Source organism: Thunnus albacares, chromosome 3 (assembly GCF_914725855.1).
Source record: "Thunnus albacares chromosome 3, fThuAlb1.1, whole genome shotgun sequence".
Classification (NCBI taxonomy): Eukaryota; Metazoa; Chordata; class Actinopteri; order Scombriformes; family Scombridae; genus Thunnus; species Thunnus albacares.
In genome coordinates this window covers 38,546,323-38,567,270 of record NC_058108.1, presented here as the reverse complement: position 1 = coordinate 38,567,270, position 20,948 = coordinate 38,546,323, and the positions used below count along the sequence as shown (strand labels likewise).

The window sequence follows — 20,948 nt, the reverse complement described above, 5'->3', positions numbered from 1 at the left end:
ACACACACACACACACACACACACACACCCTACACACACACACACACACACACACACACACACACACACCCTACACACACACACACACACACCCTACACACACACACACACACACACACACACACACACACACACACACACACACACACACCCTACACACACACACACACACACACACACACACACACACACACACACACATACACTACACACACACACACACACATACACTACACACACACACACACACACATACACTACACACACACACACTACACACACACACACACACATACACTACACACACACATACACACACACACACACACACACACACTACACACACACTACACACACACACACACACACACACACACACACACATACACTACACACACACACACACACATACACTACACACACACATACACACACACACACACACACACACACTACACACACACACACACACTACACACACACACACACACACACACAATATATACAATCAGAAGTATAAAGCATCATAGTTCTGGAGACAAAGATACCACCTAGCTATCTTTTCTTTGTCTGAAAGGTTAACCAGTCCCTTAAATACTACTGGTACAGAATTGAAGACATCTGTTTACTAACCTTACAGGTCAGCAACCCTCAGATAGAAACATAAGTCAGAAGTTCAGCTAACCTAGGAACAGACTTTCTTCACCACCATATATGACAGTACATAAGCACCAAGTAACATCACTAAATAACATTACTACTATATTAAATTAAGGACAAACCACACTATCCTCTAAAGCTGATCAGTTTTACACATAAACATCTACATAACTACAGTTTATCTCATCACTGGCTCAGGTAAAGGTATAACAGAATAAACTGAACTGTTAGACACACAACTGCCTCATCTTACACAGCAAAGAACTAAGTTTAGAATAAACACAGCACACACAAACTAACACTAAACTGAACTTAAACACTGTCTGAAACATGTATGATATATTGAAGAAATACATCAAATGATAACCTGTTATTCAGTTTGCTTTTACAGTGTCGGCGGGGATGGTTTGGGTTGTTCAGTATTCAGGACCAGCTTTATTTTCCGAGAGGTTCACACTCACCAGGACTGTGACTCCAGTTTCTAGTGACACACAACAACGTGCAGAAAGGATAATTCACCATAAACATATCAATGTTATGAACACTTCCTCTGTTGATGTTTTAATCGTGGTGTTCCTCAAGGCTCCGTCCTCGGCCCGCTGCTGTTTTCAACATACATACTTCCTCTCAGTACCGGAGTATCTCCCACCGCTGTTACGCAGATGACACACCGTTATATGTCCCTCTTCAAAGCATCGACCCAGCAGCCCTGATAATCTGTTTGCCTGCCTCAGTGATTAATGTTCCCAAAAATGTCTCAGATTGAACATCAGGAAGTCTGAGGTCATTGTTGTCCCACTAATTCTACGCGCCTGCTTCACAAGAAGCTTAGTTTCCTGCCAGAAACATTAGGCGGTCTGCTGTGATGTCATCGCAGGTTGAACGGCTGCTACGAGGCTCTGTCCGGAGGAACGACCACCGAGGGCTTCGAGGATTTCACCGGAGGCATCGCTGAGGTCCATGAGCTGAGTCGGCCCGGTCCGCATCTGTTCCACATCATCCAGAAAGCTCTGAGCCGCGGATCGCTGATGGGCTGCTCCATCGACGTAAGCCGACAGGAGAACAGCTCCACTTACTTCAGATTCAGTTTCACACGTGAAGATCGTGGTGTTGTTTGGTTATTGTGATGTTAAATAGACATAAACTACAGATTAGTGCTAGAAGGGTAATACATGAGTAAACATGACTATATTTACTGTTTCTAGATCCTGTGGTTGTTTTTATGGTGTTTTTGTTGACAGTACAGAAAGACGAGAAACTTGGGGACACCACTATTAGTTTTTATCAAAGAATAGAAGGGTTTCCCAGTGTTTCCAGTGTTTCCAGTTAAACCAGCAGTCAGGTGTCTGTAATCGTTCCTCCTGTTCATACTGGATATTAAACCCACAGTGTGTCCACACAGTCATTTAAAGTCTGTGTGAAGCTTCTATTCAGCTTCATCAGTGTGAGTTCGTCACATCAGGTGGATATCTGACACATTTACAGTCTGTAGCATCTGATCCTGTTCAGTCACTATCGCTGAGTGAGGTAACACGATGGTGATCGAGCCTACGGCCGCTGATGAAAGCATTCAAATCACGAGCAGCGTAGTGAGAGACACCTGACGCAGCGGACCGGCTCTTCAGTTCGCTCGTGCTAGCGTGACGTCACACGGTGACTCTGTTTAGATCTCTGCGAGTGAAAACACACCTGCAGTTACCGTTTAACGCCACACGGTGCCGCCGAAGAGAACAAAACGGAAACCTTTGAGACTTTAAGACTCACTGGAAAAACTGTGGACACGTCCTTTAAAGTAAAAACTAAAACTACAGACTGATTATCAGTGTTGTCAGAACATTTGACTTAATACATAAATCTGCTAAAATCAGTTTGACAATGATTAAAAACTAAAGATCGTTCACAGTTTCAGCAAGAAAAGACTTTTGAAATGTTTAAAATGTGTCTGAAAATCAGCTGCTCTGGTAGAGCTGCAGTGATTATTTGATTAGTCGATTGATAAACAGTGTGAATATTTTCTGGTTTCATTAGTCTCTGTGACAGTAAACTGAAGATCTTTGAGTTGTGGACAAAACAAAACATTTGAGGACGTCGTCTTGGACTTTGGGAAACACTGATCAACATTTTATGGACCAAACAACTAATTGATTAATTGAGAAAAATATCAACAGATTAATGGATAATTAAAAATAACGGTTAGTTGCAGCTGTCAGTGTTACACGCTGCTGTTTTGTTTCAGATCACGAGCTCGGCCGATTCAGAGGCGGTCACCTCTCAGAAGCTGGTGAAAGGCCACGCCTACTCTGTGACAGGTGCGGCTCAGGTAAGGACACGCCCCCTCCCGTAGAGCCCCACCCCCTCAGTGTACATCACACGGAGGGCAGAGTTCAGTCTGAAGACATGAACTTATGTGTCTCTGTCATCTGCTCTGCTGTGATTGGCTGCAGGTGGATTACCGTGGCGACATGGAGAAGCTGATCCGCATCAGGAACCCCTGGGGTCAGGTAGAGTGGACCGGAGCCTGGAGCGACGAGTGAGTACTAATACACACTCAGTACACAGGAGTACTTTACTATAATACACACTCAGTACCCAGGAGTACTTTACTGTAATACACACTCAGTACACAGGAGTACTTTACTGTAATACACACTCAGTACCCAGGAGTACTTTACTATAATACACACTCAGTACCCAGGAGTACTTTACTGTAATACACACTCAGTACCCAGGAGTACTTTACTATAATACACACTCAGTACCCAGGAGTACTTTACTATAATACACACTCAGTACACAGGAGTACTTTACTATAATACACACTCAGTACCCAGGAGTACTTTACTGTAATACACACTCAGTACCCAGGAGTACTTTACTATAATACACACTCAGTACCCAGGAGTACTTTACTATAATACACACTCAGTACACAGGAGTACTTTACTGTAATACACACTCAGTACACAGGAGTACTTTACTATAATACACACTCAGTACCCAGGAGTACTTTACTATAATACACACTCAGTACCCAGGAGTACTTTACTATAATACACACTCAGTACCCAGGAGTACTTTACTATAATACACACTCAGTACCCAGGAGTACTTTACTATAATACACACTCAGTACCCAGGAGTACTTTACTGTAATACACACTCAGTACCCAGGAGTACTTTACTATAATACACACTCAGTACCCAGGAGTACTTTACTATAATACACACTCAGTACACAGGAGTACTTTACTGTAATACACACTCAGTACACAGGAGTACTTTACTATAATACACACTCAGTACCCAGGAGTACTTTACTATAATACACACTCAGTACCCAGGAGTACTTTACTATAATACACACTCAGTACCCAGGAGTACTTTACTATAATACACACTCAGTACCCAGGAGTACTTTACTATAATACACACTCAGTACCCAGGAGTACTTTACTGTAATACACACTCAGTACCCAGGAGTACTTTACTATAATACACACTCAGTACCCAGGAGTACTTTACTATAATACACACTCAGTACACAGGAGTACTTTACTGTAATACACACTCAGTACACAGGAGTACTTTACTATAATACACACTCAGTACCCAGGAGTACTTTACTATAATACACACTCAGTACCCAGGAGTACTTTACTATAATACACACTCAGTACCCAGGAGTACTTTACTATAATACACACTCAGTACACAGGAGTACTTTACTATAATACACACTCAGTACCCAGGAGTACTTTACTATAATACACACTCAGTACCCAGGAGTACTTTACTATAATACACACTCAGTACCCAGGAGTACTTTACTATAATACACACTCAGTACCCAGGAGTACTTTACTATAATACACACTCAGTACCCAGGAGTACTTTACTATAATACACACTCAGTACCCAGGAGTACTTTACTATAATACACACTCAGTACCCAGGAGTACTTTACTATAATACACACTCAGTACCCAGGAGTACTTTACTATAATACACACTCGGTACACAGGAGTACTTTACTGTAATACACACTCAGTACCCAGGAGTACTTTACTATAATACACACTCAGTACCCAGGAGTACTTTACTATAATACACACTCGGTACACAGGAGTACTTTACTGTAATACACACTCAGTACCCAGGAGTACTTTACTATAATACACACTCAGTACACAGGAGTACTTTACTGTAATACACACTCAGTACACAGGAGTACTTTACTGTAATACACACTCAGTACCCAGGAGTACTTTACTATAATACACACTCAGTACCCAGGAGTACTTTACTATAATACACACTCAGTACCCAGGAGTACTTTACTATAATACACACTCAGTACCCAGGAGTACTTTACTGTAATACACACTCAGTACCCAGGAGTACTTTACTATAATACACACTCAGTACACAGGAGTACTTTACTGTAATACACACTCAGTACCCAGGAGTACTTTACTATAATACACACTCAGTACACAGGAGTACTTTACTATAATACACACTCAGTACACAGGAGTACTTTACTATAATACACACTCAGTACCCAGGAGTACTTTACTATAATACACACTCGGTACACAGGAGTACTTTACTGTAATACACACTCAGTACCCAGGAGTACTTTACTATAATACACACTCAGTACACAGGAGTACTTTACTATAATACACACTCAGTACACAGGAGTACTTTACTGTAATACACACTCAGTACCCAGGAGTACTTTACTGTAATACACACTCAGTACACAGGAGTACTTTACTGTAATACACACTCAGTACCCAGGAGTACTTTACTATAATACACACTCGGTACACAGGAGTACTTTACTGTAATACACACTCAGTACCCAGGAGTACTTTACTATAATACACACTCAGTACACAGGAGTACTTTACTGTAATACACACTCAGTACCCAGGAGTACTTTACTATAATACACACTCGGTACACAGGAGTACTTTACTGTAATACACACTCAGTACCCAGGAGTACTTTACTATAATACACACTCAGTACACAGGAGTACTTTACTGTAATACACACTCAGTACCCAGGAGTACTTTACTATAATACACACTCGGTACACAGGAGTACTTTACTGTAATACACACTCAGTACACAGGAGTACTTTACTGTAATACACACTCAGTACCCAGGAGTACTTTACTATAATACACACTCAGTACACAGGAGTACTTTACTGTAATACACACTCAGTACCCAGGAGTACTTTACTATAATACACACTCGGTACACAGGAGTACTTTACTGTAATACACACTCAGTACCCAGGAGTACTTTACTATAATACACACTCGGTACACAGGAGTACTTTACTGTAATACACACTCAGTACACAGGAGTACTTTACTATAATACACACTCAGTACCCAGGAGTACTTTACTATAATACACACTCAGTACCCAGGAGTACTTTACTGTAATACACACTCAGTACACAGGAGTACTTTACTATAATACACACTCAGTACCCAGGAGTACTTTACTATAATACACACTCAGTACACAGGAGTACTTTACTGTAATACACACTCAGTACCCAGGAGTACTTTACTGTAATACACACTCAGTACACAGGAGTACTTTACTGTAATACACACTCAGTACACAGGAGTACTTTACTGTAATACACACTCAGTACACAGGAGTACTTTACTATAATACACACTCAGTACCCAGGCAGCTGAGGGGGTGACTGGGGGGGCAACTGAGGGGGTGACTGGGGGGGCAGCTGGGCGGCGACTGGGGGGTCAGCTGGGGGGGGCGACTGAGGGGGCGACTGAGGGGGCGACTGAGAGGGCAGCTGAGGGGGCGACTGGGGGGTCAGCGGGGGGGGCGACTGAGGGGGCGACTGAGAGGGCAGCTGAGGGGGCGACTGGGGGGTCAGCTGGGGGGGCGACTGAGGGGGGTGACTTAGGTGGCAGCTGAGGGGGCGACGGGGGGGGGGCGACTGAGGGGGCGACTGGGGTGGCAGCTGGAGGGGCAGCTGAGGGGGCAGCTACCCTCTCGCCCCCCTTCTAGAGCCGCCGCTGGTCTCACTGCACACAGAGACTCTAACAGCCGCAGTGATGGTCGCCTTTTCTTCACCGTAAAGCTTCTGGTCAACTCTTGTAATAAAAATTAGCAGGTTGGAATTTGACCAGTTTGGATCAAAACAGCAACAATAACATCAGGACTCTGTTACTGGGAACCAGTTTACACACAACGAGCTGCAGCTACAAACTGTCACATTTATTATGAAACGAGGTGCAGATTCAAAAGATACACAAGTTATCACCAATCAATAACAGTGACATGTCAGCTTAACCTTTACATGCTGTTCATATTCTGACCCATAATTAGTCTCTATACCAAATCTGTTTTTATTGATAAATACCTGATCAGTCATTAATAAACAGTGATTTCAGAGTTTATTCTTTAGGTTTCACACTATTTGTTTATGGACAGTCGCTGTTTGTCTGTCTGTCCTTTCCCGTCTACACACAGTCTGTCATTGTCCTTTCAACAGCCAGGTGCTGCTGGGTTAACCTTTAACCTTTAACCTTTAACCCTGTTATCTCTGCAGAGCAGTTCATAGACACACAGGATCATAGAACAGTATCACAAGAAGTATAACATTTTATTTTTTCCATCACAGAGGCACATTTTTTAGAAGTTGAAATATTTAAATTTTTGTATGTTCTGGTTCATAAAATCATAAAATGTGGGGCTGTTCTTACTACTCTCAAATGTAAAAATGGGTCAAGTAAAATACAAAAAACTGGGTCAGAACGTCTGCTCGTGTCGAGTGTGTTTCTGGGTAACTGGTTGACTGTATGTGTCTGATGTTTTGTGCTCTCAGTTCGATGCAGTGGCGTCAAATCAGCGACGAGGACCGAGAGCGTCTGAGTCATCGCTCGGAGGACGGAGAGTTCTGGTAAAACTTTTATCTCCAGACTGTCTGAACTTCAGCAGCAGGTGTTCTGGGTGAAGTCAAACCCTCCGCTCTGTCTTCCAGGATGTCTTTCACTGACTTCCTGCGACATTACTCGCGGCTGGAGATCTGCAACCTGACGCCCGACGCGCTGAACGACGACTCCGTCTCCAAGTGGGCTCTGTCCAAGTTTGAGGGCAGCTGGAGGAGAGGATCCACCGCCGGCGGCTGCAGGAACTTCCCCAGTAAGTCCAGCAGCAGCTTATTACAGGAAACACTGAATCAATATGAAGCACTGACAACGTTTCACTGTCTCCAAACAGTCAGAACAGCGACTGCTGGGCAACTGTAGATATTACACGTGTATGGCTGAATTAAATCTGACACTGAGATGAAACAGTCAGATTATAATTACTGCTTTCTTTGTTGTTATTCTGATAAATAAAAGCAGCTGTTTGTAGATATTGTGGCAGATTCACAACCAGCGCGGCACCGATGGAAGCAAATCATTGCTATAATATTTGAATTATATCAGCAACTGAATACCAACATCTGAAACTTAAAAGTTATATTCAAGTTTCTGTATTTCAGTAAACTCAGTTCATCTCTGAGGAAAAGCAGCTGAGAGCTCCGGCCTATCAGGTTACCAGACTCCAGTCATGTGACCCAAGAACGTGAACGCCGGCCGTTCGGACTCAGTTGCTTCTCCTCGACAGACATGAATTTTACATCTTGAATTTTAGATCTGAATCGAGCTTATTTAAATAGTTTTTGAATATTAAACGCCGGAATTTTCTATCTGAAGCTGAGAAGCTTAAAATAAATAAACTGAAAGGAAGGATGTGATGATGTCGTTCAAAGGAAGAGCTGACGAAGTTCTTATTTTGTAGACGTTTATTAGACGATGGCCATCGGGTCCATTCCATGTATAAAGATGGTCTGGGCACCGTACCCCTGTCGGTGCATAGCTTATATGAGGTTACACATCTGTATCTTATCACATGAATAACATAGGTTTTCCATGGGCACTAGGTCAGTTGGGAGCCATCCATCATGTAATTGACAGCTGCCTCACAACATATTATGTGTCACAACAAACCACATCTGGAACAGTTCCAAACTTGACCATGGATCCATTGTTTGTATCTCTAAGGCCCCTCCGAAGGGCCATACCATATTACCTAAGGTGACATGCAGACTCTGGAATGTTTATGTCACATGTCCAACACCCAAAACCAGTGAAGTACATAGAGTCGGATAAAAATCATACTAACAAAAACTTATACTAGAAATAAAGTTTTTGAAATTGAAATTCAGGAAGACGGTTTTCAAAGTCAAATATCTCAGTGGTATTTAAATGTTCAGTTGTGATTACATTTCAAATGTTGGTGTTCAGTTGCTGATACAATTATAATTAGATTTTCTTCCATAAATTCCTCTCTGACACCAGTGAGGCCTACCGACATGATCGCTGGCAGTCACGTGATCGCTGGCAGTCACATGATCTCTGGCAGTCACGTGATCTCTGGCAGTCACGTGATCGCTGGCAGTCACGTGATCGCTGGCAGTCACGTGATCGCTGGCAGTCACATGATCGCTGGCAGTCACATGATCGCTGGCATTGACACATCTTGCTGTGATATTTAGGCTGTGAAACGTCGACACTGCGTCGAGTGTAACATCACTAATTAAAGGCCTTCAACCTTCTCTGACGTTTACTTTGTGAATCAGACTCGTTCTGGACGAACCCGCAGTTTCTGATCCAGCTGGACGAGGAGGACGACGACCCGGAGGACGGCGAGGCCGGCTGCAGCTTTGTGGTCGGTCTGATCCAGAAGAACCGCAGACGCATGAGGAAGATGGGCGAGGACATGCACACCATCGGCTTCGCCATCTACGAGGTGAGCAGATTCATCTGAGACAGTGGTGGGAAAATAGTGGCCTGTGGGCCAAATCTGGCCCTCTGACAAAAAGATTTGACCCCATAACAAAAGCTGAAGTTTCCCTTTTTATAGATCACATCAAATCTTTTCATAAATCCACAGTAGATATAATACATACATAAATATAGATATAAACTAGGGATGCACGATATTATCGGCACGTCATCGGCCGATAGAAGCTCATTCAGTCCTGTAGGAACTGCTCGCCTGGCGCAGACGCAAAAAAAAGTTTCTAGCTTCCGGGTTTGCTTCACTGCGGCCCACTGACTGTGCGCAGTAGTGTTTCCCCCGCTGGCTCCGCCCACAAGCTCTCACTCGGCCCGCAGACGTTGTGATGACGTCACGGACAGAAGTTTTACAAACATAAAACCTCCACGGATTAAAAGTTCATAACAGAAAGAGTCATAATTGACGTTGTTTGCAGTTCGAGGTGTCGTGTCAACAGTTTTACAGACGTCTGTTTTATGACGGTGGTCTATGGGGGAAAATGCTTTGTGGGCAGCAGGGGGCAAGGCTGAGCGGCGGCGCCCCATCAGCTCTTATTATACATCCGTATTCACCTGTAATATTCGGCTGCACAGATAGGAAACACCTCGGCTGACAGGATGGACCACTCTGGGGGAAAAAAACTTTTTGGTTTATAACGGCGGTTGTCAACCAGCCTATTAGGTGCATTAGCGCCACCTTCTGGTCCAGATGAGGACCAGAGATTAAATCCTACACATTAATCCTGTCTGTCTAATAAACTCAATGAAAACTCTACTGCTGCTCCCACTTGGCAGGTTCATTAAAGTTTTAATGCTGAGCTCCTGAACTCCAGTCTTCCTCAGTTCTTCCTTCATATATTGTCTTTATTGATCATACTTAGTTCAATCTATGCTGCATGTATAATAGTCTATAATATGTGCATATATCGGTATCGGCAATCAGCCACAATGAGTTGGAAATATCGGCATAAAAATCCAATATCATGCATCCGTAATATAAACACAACGCTCATGTAAATCCCAATAACATCTTCTACACTGATGCAGATGGAACAGATCAGTAACAGAACTTCAGCTTCCATTATTGAGAGGATTATTAGAACTTATAACCTCAGATACAACCCTTAAACTGTTTCAGTGAGTCAGACAGGAAACCAAAGACACGTCTCGTTTGTTTTCAGTTTCTCAAACTGGACTAATCTTTAACTTACTACAGCTGATTGGAGATCTCTGCAGGATCGGCAGGATAGAAGACGGATGGATAAAACATCCGCGTTCAACCCTGAAGCTGAGCTTCATAAACCAGATGACATCTGTTCTACGCTCATAACACAGTGTTGTTCTTACGTGTCCAAGATCAAAATAAAACATTAAATCCAATCAAAAGCACAATTACTAAATTAAAAGTTCTAATTATTTAGATGTTTCTCCTGGGCTCTGTGGGAGCAGCAACCATCCAGCTACGAGCAGATGGTTGCTGCTGTCGACGTCCCAGTGATGCATAAAGCTGTTTTTAAAAGCTTTTAGTAACAGTCATCAGAAGCTCTGAGAGGAAAAGTTGAGTTCTGAGTCTGAATCTTCTTTCTTGTGTTTCAGGTTCCTGATGAGGTACGAAGGCGGACGTGTTGACTCCAGTCTTCAGCAACACCTGCTCTCTCACTGTTTGTTGCTCAATATTTCACTTCATGTCGTCTCCTGTCAGACACTGTTTTCTCCCTCGTCTGTCTCTCAGTTCTGCGGTCAGAGGAACGTCCATCTCAACAGGAACTTCTTCTTGCGTCACGCCTCCGCCGCTCGCTCCGAAACCTTCATCAACCTGCGAGAAGTCTGCAGCCGCTTCTGCCTGCCGCCCGGCGAGTACCTGATCGTCCCGTCCACCTTCGAGCCCAACAAGAACGGAGACTTCTGCGTCCGCGTGTTCTCCGAGAAGCAGGCCGACTTCCAGTAGGTTCACACGGCGGCTGGAGGACGCTGTGACACGTACGTTCACGTGCAACATCATCTGTTAACGTGTTTGTCTGTTTCTGCAGAGAGCTGGATGATCCCGTCGAGTCCAGAGTTGAGAAGGTGAGACTGAAAACACACAGAACAGGTTTCATTCGTGCTTTTAGAAAACAGATCAGTTGAGTTATTGTGACCTCGTCCTTCAACATGTGCGTGTTTTGCTCTCAGATTGAAATTGACGAGGACGACGTGGACGATCGGTTCAGAGGTCTGTTCGGACAGCTGGCAGGAGGGGTGAGCTGCTCTTCAACACGTTACCTTCATGTCTGATGTTTGATGTTAAACTGACAGAAACGCTCTCCGCTGCAGGACTGTGAGATCAGCGCCTTCGAGCTGCAGAGGATCCTCAACAAAGTGGTGACCAGACGTAAGAAGATGATTAAACTGCACATCAAAGATCTGCAGGTGAGTTCACCTGTCGGACCTGCAGTGACTCGTCCTCTGTTCTCCGACAGGTTCTGACATCCAGACCAGCGGCTTCAGCGTGGCGACGTGTCGCAACATGGTCAACCTGCTGGACGTATCCTTCCACTGGTCACTGATGCTGACAGAAGAAGAAGCTCAGTGAAGCTGCTGAAAGCTGATCAGAGCAGCATCTAGTGGACACCAGAGAAACTGCAGCTGCTCTGATTACAGCTAAAACTACATAACTAATTAAATCAATTAGAGAAATAACAGAAATTAATTGGCAATAATTTTGATAATTCATTAGTAATTGTGGTAAAAATCTTCTGCCGTCAGATCTGAAGAGATGAAAACTAACATTTCACTTCTTTCTTACATTTAATAGTCAAAACAATGAATCAATTAACTGAGAGAATAATCAATAACTGTTACTTGCAGCTTTGACCCTGATTCAAGTTTTAGTTTGTAGAGAAATGAATCAGCTGAGTGGAAACAGCAGGACTATAATAATACATATATGATGTGAAGCAGGTGTTAAACCTTCTATGTGGGTTTGAGAAGCTCTGAAACGAGAGCTGAACTCCTGAACTCGCTGTGCAGAAGGACGGCAGCGGTAAACTGGGTCTGCTGGAGTTTAAAGTGCTGTGGACGAAGATCGAGAACTACCTGGTGAGTTTGTGACGACGTCTTTAAGTCGTCGCCGCCGGCGACGGAGCGACTGTTAACTGCTGTTTTCTGTGACAGAATGTTTACCGTCAGAAGGACGTGGATAACTCGGGGACGATGAGCTCCACGGAGATGAGGATGGCCGTGGAGGAAGCTGGTAAAACACTTTGACTCTGTCAAAGTTTGAATATTTGTTTTTATTTCCTGAAGTTTCCTTTAAGCTTCATCCTGACAAAACAAACTCAAACAGTAAATCTGTCTCTGCATCAGTTTACCGTCGATTTAAGACATTTAAATATTTAAACTTCAAACAACAGTAAAGCTTTTTCTTTCTGAGTCACAAAGACTCATTTCAGGCGTTTTAGTGATTATAAATATTAAAACTTCAACTTCAACTTTCTTCTGCCAATAAAACACATTTCAGACAAAGAATCCACATTTTAAGATATTTGAGGTCATTTAAATGTTTTTTCTTTTCACTTATATTTTAAATAAACAATATGAAATTTGTGCTGCTGGGTCTGTCAAACAAAACAATAACAAAACAAGGAGCTTGATGATGTCATGAAGTGGCGAGGGATCATGGGAGTTCTCCTGGTTCAGATTTAATAACAGTTACTAACAGTTAATAACATGTTAATAACATTTAATAACATTTAATAACATTTGATAACATTTAACGTTCAATAACAGTTAATAACATTTAATAACAGTTAACAGTTAATAACAACATTTAATAAGTTAAAAACATTTGATAACATTTAATAACATTTAATAACATTTGATAACATTTAATAACATTTAACATTTAATAACATTTAACATTTAATAACATTTAATAGCATTTAACATTTAATAACATTTAATAACATTTAATAACATTTAACATTTAATAACATTTAATAACATTTAACATTTAATAACATTTAACATTTAATAACATTTAATAACATTTAATAACATTTAATAACATTTAACATTTAATAGCATTTGATAACATTTAACATTTAATAACATTTAACATTTAATAACATTTAATAACATTTAATAACATTTAACATTTAATAACATTTAATAACATTTAACATTTAATAACATTTAACATTTAATAACATTTAATAACATTTAACATTTAATAACATTTAATAACATTTAACATTTAATAACATTTAACATTTAATAACATTTAATAACAGTTAACAGTTAATAACAACATTTAATAAGTTAAAAACATTTGATAACATTTAATAACATTTGATAACATTTAACGTTCAATAACAGTTAATGACATTTAATAACAGTTAATAACATTTAATAAGTTATTAACATTGAATAACAGTTAACATTTGATAACATTTAATAACATTTAATAACATTTAATAACATTTGATAACATTTGACGTTCAATAACAGTTAATGACATTTAATAAGTTAATAACATTTGATAACTAATAACATTTAATAACATTTGATAACATTTAACGTTCAATAACAGTTAATGACATTTAATAACATTTAATAACATTTGATAACATTTGACGTTCAATAACAGTTAATGACATTTAATAAGTTAATAACATTTAATAACTAATAACATTTAATAACATTTAATAACATTTAATAACATTTGATAACTAATAACATTTAATAACATTTGATAACTAATAACATTTAATAACATTTAACGTTCAATAACAGTTAATGACATTTAATAAGTTAATAAGATTTGATAACTAATAACATTTAATAACATTTAATAACATTTAACGTTCAATAACAGTTAATGACATTTAATAACATTTAATAACAGTTAATAACATTTAATAACATTTGATAACTAATAACATTTAATAAGTTAATAAGATTTGATAACTAATAACATTTAATAACATTTAATAACATTTAACGTTCAATAACAGTTAATGGCATTTAATAACAGTTAATAACATCAGTTAACATTTAAGAACATTTAATAACAGTTAAAGTGTATCAGCGTTGTGTGTTTCTGTGTTTCAGGGTTCAGTCTGAACAATCCGCTCCATCAGGTCCTCGTCGCTCGATACAGCGAACCAGATCTCACCATCGACTTCGACAACTTTGTGGGCTGCCTGGTCCGACTGGAGACCATGTTCGGTCAGTCTCACACACACACACACACACTGTAACACACACACACACACACACACACAATAACACACTGTAACACACACACGTGTCTACACACTATCACCAGTTTAAATAACACACTGACATCATTTTATAGACAGAAAATGTGTAAATAATATATAATTATAAAATAATTATAATAAAATGTCAGAGTAAAAACTCAGCGATGTGAAAGAAATGAATTAATGACAGTTTTAATGTTTAATTGTAACGTCTTTTTAGTTATTGTTGAAAATAGCATCTAAAGACTAAAATGTGACAAACTAATAATCTTCACATCTGGAAGTCCAGCGCAGATTAACGTCCATATAACATCATAATGTTACGAGATGTTTTTAGAGATTTATCTGCTCAGGAAGATTCTCAAAAACAAATATAGAAAACTGATGTTTACTTGAGTTGTTTGTTTTCATCAAACATGTCTGTGAATCATGTTTTTATTTGTGGATCATTCAAAACACGTTTGTGGTTGTTATTGAGATGAATTTCTGTTTTCTCTCCACAGACACGTTCAGCACTTTGGACAAAGACCAGTCAGGAAGCGTCGAGCTGAGTCTTCTAGAGGTACGAAGCGTCTGCTCTATTACAGACACTGAATGACAGACATGATGCACGTGAACTCACCTGTAAGCACAAGTAAACACTAGGAAACTAGTAAACACAAGGAAACACTAGTAAACACTAGGAAACAAGTAAAAACTAGTAAACACTAGCAAACACAAGTAAACACTAGTAAACACTAGCAAACACTAGGAAACACAAGGAAACAAGTAAAAACTAGTAAACACTAGCAAACACAAGTAAACACTAGTAAACACTAGTAAACTAGGAAACACAAGGAAACTAGTAAAAACTAGTAAACACAAGTAAACACAAATAAACACTAGCAAACACAAGTAAACACTAGTAAACTAGGAAACACAAGGAAACAAGTAAAAACTAGTAAACACAAGTAAACACTAGTAAACACAAGTAAACACTAGTAAACTAGGAAACAAGGAAACTAGTAAAAACTAGTAAACACAAATAAACACAGGGAAACAAGTAAAAACTAGTAAACACAAGTAAACAATAGTAAACACAAGTAAACACTAGTAAACTAGGAAACACAAGTAAACACTAGTAAACACTAGTAAACACAAGGAAACAAGTAAAAACTAGTAAACACAAATAAACACAGGGAAACAAGTAAAAACTAGTAAACACAAGTAAACACTAGTAAACTAGGAAACACAAGTAAACACTAGTAAACACTGGGAAACAAGTAAAAACTAGTAAACACTAGCAAACACAAGTAAACACTAGTAAACACTAGTAAACTAGGAAACACAAGGAAACAAGTAAAAACTAGTAAACACAAGTAAACACTAGTAAACTAGGAAACAAGGAAACTAGTAAAAACTAGTAAACACTAGTAAACTAGGAAACAAGGAAACAAGTAAAAACTAGTAAACACAAGTAAACACTAGTAAACTAGGAAACACAAGTAAACACTAGTAAACACAAGGAAACAAGTAAAAACTAGTAAACACAAATAAACACTAGCAAACACAAGTAAACACTAGTAAACACAAGTAAACACTAGAAAACTAGGAAACACAAGTAAACACTAGTAAACACTAGGAAACACAAGGAAACAAGTAAAAACTAGTAAACACTAGCAAACACAAGTAAACACTAGTAAACTAGGATACACAAGGAAACAAGTAAACACTAGTAAACACAAGGAAACAAGTAAAAACTAGTAAACACTAGTAAAGACAAGGAAACAAGTAAACACTAGTAAACACAAGGAAACAAGTAAAAACTAGTAAACACTAGCAAACACAAGTAAACACTAGTAAACTAGGAAACACAAGGAAACAAGTAAACACTAGTAAACACAAGGAAACAAGTAAAAACTAGTAAACACTAGTAAAGACAAGTTAACACTAGTAAACACTAGTAAACTAGTAAACACTAATAAAGACAAGTAAACACTAGTTAACACTAGTAAACTAGTAAAAACTAGTAAACACTAATAAAGACAAGTAAACACTAGTTAACACTAGTAAACAAGTCAACACTAGTAAACACTAGGAAGTGCAAGGCCTTTTCTGTATTTCGTTGTATTTTCTGTATTTAGGTGTGTGTTTCTGTAGTCAGGTGTGTTTTCTGTATTCAGGTGTGTGTTTCTGTAGTCAGGTGTGTTTTCTGTATTTCGTTGTATTTTCTGTATTTAGGTGTGTGTTTCTGTAGTCAGGTGTGTTTTCTGTATTTCGTTGTATTTTCTGTATTTAGGTGTGTGTTTCTGTATTCAGGCGTGTTTTCTGTATTCAGGTGTGTTTTCTGTATTCAGGTGTGTTTTCTGTATTCAGGTGTGTTTTCTGTATTCTGGTGTGTTTTCTGTATTCTGGTGTGTTTTCTGTATTCTGGTGTGTTTTCTGTATTTAGGTGTGTGTTTCTGTATTCAGGCGTGTTTTCTGTAGTCAGGTGTGTTTTCTGTATTCAGGTGTGTTTTCTGTATTCAGGTGTGTTTTCTGTATTTAGGTGTGTGTTTCTGTATTCAGGCGTGTTTTCTGTATTCAGACGTGTTTTCTGTATTCAGGCGTGTTTTCTGTATTCAGGTGTGTTTTCTGTATTTAGGTGTGTGTTTCTGTATTCAGGCGTGTTTTCTGTAGTCAGGCGTGTTTTCTGTATTCAGGCGTGTTTTCTGTATTCAGGTGTGTTTTCTGTATTCAGGTGTGTTTTCTGTATTTAGGTGTGTGTTTCTGTATTCAGGCGTGTTTTCTGTAGTCAGGTGTGTTTTCTGTATTTAGGTGTGTGTTTCTGTATTCAGGCGTGTTTTCTGTATTCAGGCGTGTTTTTTGTATTCAGGCGTGTTTTCTGTAGTCAGGCGTGTTTTTTGTATTCAGGCGTGTTTTTTGTATTCAGGTGTGTTTTCTGTATTCAGGCGTGTTTTCTGTAGTCAGGCGTGTTTTCTGTAGTCAGGTGTGTTTTTTGTATTCAGGTGTGTTTTCTGTATTCAGGCGTGTTTTCTGTATTCAGGCGTGTTTTTTGTATCCAGGTGTGTTTACTGTAGTCAGGTGTGTTTTCTGTATTCAGGCGTGTTTTCTGTATTCAGGCGTGTTTTTTTGTATTCAGGCGTGTTTTTGTATTCAGGCGTGTTTTCTGTAGTCAGGCGTGTTTTCTGTATTCAGGCATGTTTTTTGTATTCAGGCGTGTTTTCTGTATTCAGGCGTGTTTTTTGTATTCAGGCGTGTTTTCTGTAGTCAGGTGTGATTTCTGTAGTCAGGCGTGTTTTCTGTATTCAGGCGTGTTTTCTGTATTCAGGCGTGTTTTCTATATTCAGGCGTGTTTTCTGTATTCAGGCGTGTTTTCTGTAGTCAGGTGTGTTTTCTGTAGTCAGGTGTGTTTTCTGTATTCAGGCGTGTTTTCTGTAGTCAGGTGTGTTTTCTGTATTCAGGTGTGTTTTCTGTATTCAGGCGTGTTTTCTGTAGTCAGGTGTGTTTTCTGTATTCAGACGTGTTTTCTGTATTAAGGTGTGTGTTTCTGTATTCAGGCGTGTTTTCTGTATTTAGGTGTGTGTTTCTGTATTCAGGCGTGTTTTCTGTATTCAGGCGTGTTTTTTGTATTCAGGCGTGTTTTCTGTAGTCAGGCGTGTTTTTTGTATTCAGGCGTGTTTTTTGTATTCAGGTGTGTTTTCTGTATTCAGGCGTGTTTTCTGTAGTCAGGCGTGTTTTCTGTATTCAGGTGTGTTTTTTGTATTCAGGTGTGTTTTCTGTATTCAGGCGTGTTTTCTGTATTCAGGCGTGTTTTTTGTATCCAGGTGTGTTTACTGTAGTCAGGTGTGTTTTCTGTATTCAGGCGTGTTTTCTGTATTCAGGCGTGTTTTTTTGTATTCAGGCGTGTTTTTGTATTCAGGCGTGTTTTCTGTAGTCAGGCGTGTTTTCTGTATTCAGGCGTGTTTTTTGTATTCAGGCGTGTTTTCTGTATTCAGGCGTGTTTTTTGTATTCAGGCGTGTTTTCTGTAGTCAGGTGTGATTTCTGTAGTCAGGCGTGTTTTCTGTATTCAGGCGTGTTTTCTATATTCAGGCGTGTTTTCTGTATTCAGGCGTGTTTTCTGTATTTAGGTGTGTGTTTCTGTATTCAGGCGTGTTTTCTGTATTCAGGCGTGTTTTTTGTATTCAGGCGTGTTTTCTGTAGTCAGGCGTGTTTTTTGTATTCAGGCGTGTTTTTTGTATTCAGGTGTGTTTTCTGTATTCAGGCGTGTTTTCTGTAGTCAGGCGTGTTTTCTGTAGTCAGGTGTGTTTTTTGTATTCAGGCGTGTTTTCTGTATTCAGGCGTGTTTTCTGTATTCAGGCGTGTTTTTTGTATCCAGGTGTGTTTACTGTAGTCAGGTGTGTTTTCTGTATTCAGGCGTGTTTTCTGTATTCAGGCGTGTTTTTTTGTATTCAGGCGTGTTTTTGTATTCAGGCGTGTTTTCTGTAGTCAGGCGTGTTTTCTGTATTCAGGCGTGTTTTTTGTATTCAGGCGTGTTTTCTGTATTCAGGCGTGTTTTTTGTATTCAGGCGTGTTTTCTGTATTCAGGCGTGTTTTCTGTAGTCAGGTGTGTTTTCTGTATTCAGGCGTGTTTTTTTGTATTCAGGCGTGTTTTTGTATTCAGGCGTGTTTTCTGTAGTCAGGCGTGTTTTCTGTATTCAGGCGTGTTTTTTGTATTCAGGCGTGTTTTCTGTATTCAGGCGTGTTTTTTGTATTCAGGCGTGTTTTCTGTATTCAGGCGTGTTTTCTGTAGTCAGGTGTGTTTTCTGTATTCAGGCGTGTTTTCTGTATTCAGGCGTGTTTTTTGTATTCAGGCGTGTTTTTGTATTCAGGCGTGTTTTCTGTAGTCAGGCGTGTTTTCTGTATTTAGGCGTGTTTTCTGTATTCAGGCGTGTTTTCTGTATTCAGGCGTGTTTTTTGTATTCAGGCGTGTTTTCTGTAGTCAGGTGTGATTTCTGTAGTCAGGCGTGTTTTCTGTATTCAGGCGTGTTTTCTATATTCAGGCGTGTTTTCTGTATTCAGGCGTGTTTTCTGTATTTAGGTGTGTGTTTCTGTATTCAGGCGTGTTTTCTGTATTCAGGCGTGTTTTTTGTATTCAGGCGTGTTTTCTGTAGTCAGGCGTGTTTTTTGTATTCAGGCGTGTTTTTTGTATTCAGGTGTGTTTTCTGTATTCAGGCGTGTTTTCTGTAGTCAGGCGTGTTTTCTGTAGTCAGGTGTGTTTTTTGTATTCAGGTGTGTTTTCTGTATTCAGGCGTGTTTTCTGTATTCAGGCGTGTTTTTTGTATCCAGGTGTGTTTACTGTAGTCAGGTGTGTTTTCTGTATTCAGGCGTGTTTTCTGTATTCAGGCGTGTTTTTTTGTATTCAGGCGTGTTTTTGTATTCAGGCGTGTTTTCTGTAGTCAGGCGTGTTTTCTGTATTCAGGCGTGTTTTTTGTATTCAGGCGTGTTTTCTGTATTCAGGCGTGTTTTTTGTATTCAGGCGTGTTTTCTGTATTCAGGCGTGTTTTCTGTAGTCAGGTGTGTTTTCTGTATTCAGGCGTGTTTTTTTGTATTCAGGCGTGTTTTTGTATTCAGGCGTGTTTTCTGTAGTCAGGCGTGTTTTCTGTATTCAGGCGTGTTTTCTGTATTCAGGTGTGTTTTCTGTAGTCAGGCGTGTTAGGCGTGTTTTCTGTAGTCAGGCGTGTTTTTTGTATTCAGGCGTGTTTTCTGTATTCAGGCGTGTTTTCTGTATTCAGGCGTGTTTTCTCTTGTTGCTGTAAATAAATGTTCAGATTAGTTGACATGTATCAGAGTATTTGCTGCTTGATGATGTAACTCCGTGACTCTCCTGCAGTGGCTGAACGTGTCTATGCTCTGAGGAACCAGGACCACATGGATCCGGATCCTGGACGTGATCTTGGTCTTGATCCTGGTCGTGATCAGGATTCAGCTGCAGCTAAATATTCTGGTGATGGAGTTTGGTTCCTATAATCTTATATAACAGTGAGGGAGACGGTGTTAGAGATACAGAGGTGACATCACAGTTATTCATGTTCTGATTGGTCCAGAAGACTCTTCTGTTTGTGTGTTTGACAGGTTTAGGCTTCCAAACAAATGCTTTGGTAATAAAAACTGTTCTATAATAAATAATGAAACACTGAA

The 20,948-nt window shown here is 39.8% G+C and overlaps 1 protein-coding gene across 1 annotated transcript in view; it reads left to right on the top strand.

The window, feature by feature from the left end:
• The window catches only part of capn2l (calpain 2, (m/II) large subunit, like), a 26,367-nt gene extending 5,419 nt beyond the window's left edge, over positions 1 to 20,948 (top strand). Inside the window, exons 5-21 of the mRNA XM_044344203.1 lie at positions 1,538 to 1,706; positions 2,897 to 2,980; positions 3,105 to 3,190; positions 7,544 to 7,618; positions 7,700 to 7,860; positions 9,347 to 9,516; positions 11,142 to 11,153; positions 11,278 to 11,489; positions 11,576 to 11,612; positions 11,718 to 11,783; positions 11,859 to 11,916; positions 12,005 to 12,069; positions 12,555 to 12,623; positions 12,699 to 12,777; positions 14,637 to 14,753; positions 15,292 to 15,350; positions 20,641 to 20,948. Coding sequence (XP_044200138.1) covers positions 1,538 to 1,706; positions 2,897 to 2,980; positions 3,105 to 3,190; positions 7,544 to 7,618; positions 7,700 to 7,860; positions 9,347 to 9,516; positions 11,142 to 11,153; positions 11,278 to 11,489; positions 11,576 to 11,612; positions 11,718 to 11,783; positions 11,859 to 11,916; positions 12,005 to 12,069; positions 12,555 to 12,623; positions 12,699 to 12,777; positions 14,637 to 14,753; positions 15,292 to 15,350; positions 20,641 to 20,664 — 1,543 coding nt within the window. The 3' untranslated portion in view covers positions 20,665 to 20,948. The remainder of the gene's footprint in view (positions 1 to 1,537; positions 1,707 to 2,896; positions 2,981 to 3,104; positions 3,191 to 7,543; positions 7,619 to 7,699; positions 7,861 to 9,346; positions 9,517 to 11,141; positions 11,154 to 11,277; positions 11,490 to 11,575; positions 11,613 to 11,717; positions 11,784 to 11,858; positions 11,917 to 12,004; positions 12,070 to 12,554; positions 12,624 to 12,698; positions 12,778 to 14,636; positions 14,754 to 15,291; positions 15,351 to 20,640) is intronic.